General features: G+C 53.9%; 1 protein-coding gene across 1 annotated transcript in view; it reads right to left on the bottom strand.

Moving 5' to 3' along the window:
- The window catches only part of LOC117963604 (dnaJ homolog subfamily C member 11), a 10,565-nt gene extending 6,061 nt beyond the window's left edge, over nt 1-4,504 (bottom strand). The window contains 13 exon segments of the mRNA XM_059020655.1: nt 68-161; nt 164-186; nt 461-489; nt 491-547; nt 1,707-1,802; nt 1,804-1,872; nt 1,874-1,901; nt 2,335-2,393; nt 2,395-2,409; nt 2,985-3,107; nt 3,372-3,499; nt 3,603-3,705; nt 4,331-4,504. Coding sequence (XP_058876638.1) covers nt 68-161; nt 164-186; nt 461-489; nt 491-547; nt 1,707-1,802; nt 1,804-1,872; nt 1,874-1,901; nt 2,335-2,393; nt 2,395-2,409; nt 2,985-3,107; nt 3,372-3,499; nt 3,603-3,705; nt 4,331-4,492 — 986 coding nt within the window. The 5' untranslated portion in view covers nt 4,493-4,504.
- Between the last annotated feature and the right edge of the window lie 323 nt (nt 4,505-4,827).

Here is a 4,827-nt window from a genome sequence, read left to right on the forward strand (position 1 = left end):
GAGAGGGGGGGGAGAGAGAGAGAGCGAGAGAGAGAGAGGGAGAGAGGGAGAGAGAGAGAGAGAGCACGTACTTGATTTGAGGGAGACCCCCTGGGGTACCCCAACACTGACTGTGGCCCCCAGAACACTGTGCCGGCTGATCTTCCGCTCCGCACCGTATCCACAACAGTACCGAAGAACCCAGCCCTGCAACACACACACAGACAGACACACACAGACACAGAAACAGACACAGACACACAGACACAGACAGACAGAGACACAAAACAGCACAGGGTTACTGAATACAACAGGATCAACCATCAAAGGAATGTCAGATAGCTGCATCAAATCAACACCTGGTCCTGCTGTCTGTTACAGGAAGTCACTATGTCGTGTGACGGGTGTCTCTTCACACAGCTTCCAGATCTCTCTTCCAGTTTGTTCTGTCATTGTGTTTTGTTTTAGCCGCGGCACTTACTTCAGGGAGCCCTTGACTTTAGTCTGATCCCTCGTCCTGGAACTTGTACTGGTAGCTGAGCATCATGAAGCAGTGAGGGATCCCGAGCTGAGAACAGACAACATCACAGTTACACAAGAGAGCAGAGCCACACCACACCACACAGAGAGCAGAGCCACACCACACCACACCACACAGAGAGCAGCGCCACACCACACCACCCAGAGAGCAGCGCCACACCACACCACACAGAGAGCAGAGCCACACCACACCACACAAGAGAGCAGAGCCACACCACACCACACCGAGAGCAGAGCCACACCACACCACCCCAGAGAGCAGAGCCACGCCACACCACACCACACCACACCACACCGAGAGCAGAGCCACACCACACCACCCAGAGAGCAGAGCCACACCACACCACCCAGAGAGCAGTGCCACACCACACCACACCACACAGAGAGCAGCACCACACCACACCACACAGAGAGCAGCGCCACACCACACCACACAGAGAGCAGAGCCACACCATACCCAACAAGAGAGCAGAGCCACACCACACCACACCGAGAGCAGAGCCACCACACCACCCAGAGAGCCAGAGCCACGCCACACCACACCACACCGAGAGCAGAGCCACACCACACCACCCCAGAGAGCAGAGCCACGCCACACCACACAGAGCAGAGCCACACCACACCACCCAGAGAGCAGAGCCACACCACACCACCCAGAGAGCAGAGCCACACCACACCACCCAGAGAGCAGAGCCACACCACACCACCCAGAGAGCAGAGCCACGCCACACCACCACCAGAGAGCAGAGCCACGCCACACCACACAGAGAGCAGAGCCACGCCACACCACACGAGAGCAGAGCCACACCACACAGAGAGCAGAGCCACACCACACAGAGAGCAGAGCCACACCACACCACACAGAGAGCAGGTATCAGTTGACACATTAGTCATATTAGTGCAGTGATGGAACGCAGTTTCACCCAGTCCAGGTTTTACTAGCACCTTGATCAGCCCCAGTGTAAAGGTAACAAGCTCAGGTGTGTCTTATTAAAACTCCTAATGAAACCAGGAATGGATGAAACTGCTGTGCAACGGCAGTCTCCCGTCTCCCCCATCTCTCTCTCCCCCCTCTCCCCCGTCTCTCCCCCCCTCTCCTCTCCCCCCCTCTCCCCCCTCTCCCCCCCGTCTCTCCCGTCTCTCCCCCCTCTCCTCTCCCCCGACTCTCTCCCCTCTCCCCTCTCCACCTGCAGTGCGAAGGTGAGGTGACTGGTCTTGGTGTCTCTCACGATGCTGGTGTTCATGGCAGACTCGGGGTGCCCCCAGCGCCACTGCAGGTACCCCCATGGTGTTCTTGTCGAGGTGTCGCGCCAGGACGGTGGTGAGGCCGGGCCGGACACCGCGGGACGAGACCCTGCATCGCGCACTGAGCCGTCAGGAAACTGGAGAGAGAGAGAGGGGGAGAGGGAGAGAGAGGGAGAGAGAGGGAGAGGGAGAGGGAGGGAGAGAGAGAGAGAGAGACAGAGAGAGGGAGAGAGAGGGTTAGAATTGAAGGGGACAGTGGAACTCCAGGGTCAATTGTTTCATCACAGGGCGTTACATTATTACAGAACACACCGCAGCGATGACATTATCATATACGGGGAAAGTAATGGTGTATGAAGTACACTACATGCCTCTGCAGCTGTGACAATTCTACAGCAAGAGTGTGTGGTACTTCGTTCTTTCTAAGCTCTTGGATTTGAATAGTAAGTGTGATGTGCTGAAACCCAATGACAGTGAATGGCAGATCCCAGCAGTCACTGTAACCACAGAGCACAGCTCCTTCACACCGCTGACCCGGTCATCAGGACAAGGTGAACGACGGGTACTGACCAGCGAGGCGTGAGGTTCCGGAATATCTTCATGCCGAAGAGGGGCCCGTGCATGTCCCCCCGCGCCCAGCTCCAGCTGCTCAGCAAGAGAGAGAAGAAACAAACACTGCGATCACAACACAGGAGCAAGAGAGAGAAGAACGTGATGTCTCTCTCTGTGTGTGTTTGTCTCCTGATCTCTTTCTCTCTCTCTCTGTGACCCTCCTGATCTCTGTGTGTGTGTGTGTCTCGTGATGTCTCTCTCTCTCTCTCTCTCTCTCTCTCTCTCTCTCTGTGCGTACCTCTCCCCAGCCCTTGGTGGAAGTGACCCTCCTGATCTCTCTCTCTCTCTGCGTACCTCTCCCCAGCCCTTGGTGGAAGTGACCCTCCTGATCTCTCTCTCTCTCTCTCTCTCTCTCTGTGCGTACCTCTCCCCAGCCCTTGGTGGAAGTGACCCTCCTGATCTCTCTCTCTCTCTCTCTCTCTCTCTCTCTGCGTACCTCTCCCCAGCCCTTGGTGGAAGTGACCCTCCTGATCTCTCTCTCTCTCTCTCTCTCTCTCTCTCTCTCTCTCTCTGTGCGTACCTCTCCCCAGCCCTTGGTGGAAGTGACCCTCCTGATCTCTCTCTCTCTCTCTCTCTCTCTCTCTCTCTCTCTCTCTCTCTGTGCGTACCTCTCCCCAGCCCTTGGTGGAAGTGACCCTCCTGATGGCCACGTTGATGGTCCCGCCCCCGTTTCCATTCTGAGTGGACAGGGAGCCCGAGAGGATGGCTGTGTCTGTCGTGGTGAGCGGAGCCTAGGGGACAGAGAAACAGAGGAATGAACAAACAAACAAACCAACAAGCAAACTAGCAAACCTCTCCTCCTCCTCCTCCTGTAATCGTTTCTTCAGAGAGACTGGTGTCAACTCCATCATAATTTAAAGAAGAGTGAAGTTAATAGGATGATCCCTTTACAAAAGGTAGCAGCTGTGCTGTGTGAGTGAGTGTGAGAGTGAGCGAGCGTGCGGTGCGTGTGTGTGAGCGCGTGCGTGTGAGCGTGTGCGAGCTCTCTGCAGTACCTCTATGGACTGGGAGATGTGCATCCTGTTGATTTCAACGTGTGGGAATCCGCCCCCCGGAACCTCTTCATAGTCCTCGTCGTAGCGATCGAACAGGTCTGTGGCGTCCACGCCCACGCTGATCGTACCCCTGGGGAGGGCAGGGAGCGAGGTTGAAGAGGAACGCTATACATCTTAAAATGAAACATGATACACACACACACACACAAACCCCTAACCCCCTCCCCAGTACCTTGGGGTTGGTCCTGTGCTGCAGTCTCCTCTCGTCTCTCTCCCTCTGCAGACGCTCAAACTCCTCCCTGATCTCCGCTGGGGTCCTCTTCCTCTCCACCACCTGCAAACACATCATCATCATCATCATCACAACCTCAGCTCACACACAGCTACAGAGACAACGAGTTACATTATCTGATCAACCAGCAACGTCCTTCAGTAACTGTCATCATCCAGGGATGGAAATGCGACTCCCACTGCGTAGCAGCGTGATCCGTTCCTGGTTTTACTAGGAGTTCAATAAGACACACCTGAGCGTGTTACCTGCACACACTGGGGCTGATGAAGCACGCAGTAAAACCAGGAATGGGTCACACTGCTATGCAATAGGAGTCTTATTTCCATCCCTGTTTTATTGTAGCACATGGTAAACTTATTTTCCCTAAAGTCGTTTTGAAGACAAACTCAACCCTAAAAAAACAGACTCCAGTATAATAAATTCTAACACCTGTTCTATTGCTCAGCAGCTTTCCTGATCACTGCCACAAACGTCATCTGTCTCCGAAGACACTGTTTTATCTTTCTCAAGACAAACGGGAGTCTCATTATTACATTATTATTATTATTATTATTATTATTATTATTATTATTATTATTATTATTACGCTCCCAGAATGTAAAACCTGGGCTGGCTCACGTTGCTCTGCAATGGGACTCTGCTTTCCTCATTGATTTTTGACACTCACCTCCCACCCCTCCACCTCCAGCCCTCTCTTTCCATAGATGTCATAGATAGCCCTGGACTGTGGGTCGCTGAGCACTGCGGACACACAAAGCAGTGAGGTCAGACTCCTCCCAGACAGGACAAAACAACACAGACCTGTCAGAGTACTCCACAGCACCATCATCTGTAAGGGGGGGTGTTAATAGATTAGACTTTAAACTGTTATATATTCCATTATTGGGAGCTCACCCCCTCTCTCTCTCCACAGGGGAGTGTTGCTGGTGTCCATCGGGCTGATTCACCATTCAGAGTGACACGAGTGAAGACACGGCTGCTTGGGTCTGTGTGGATCGCTGCTCATCACATGGTTGTTTTTAAGGGGGCTGCAGGGAGCAGCTCGGGTCTCACGGGTGCAGGGCTGGTATGTAAAGCATTAGATTGGGGTCTGTGTTGTGGGGTGTTTTTAAGGGGGCTGCAGGGAGCAGCTCGGGTCTCACGGGTGCAGGGCTGGTATGTAAA

Source organism: Acipenser ruthenus, unplaced genomic scaffold (assembly GCF_902713425.1).
Source record: "Acipenser ruthenus unplaced genomic scaffold, fAciRut3.2 maternal haplotype, whole genome shotgun sequence".
In the NCBI taxonomy this organism is placed as follows: domain Eukaryota; kingdom Metazoa; phylum Chordata; class Actinopteri; order Acipenseriformes; family Acipenseridae; genus Acipenser; species Acipenser ruthenus.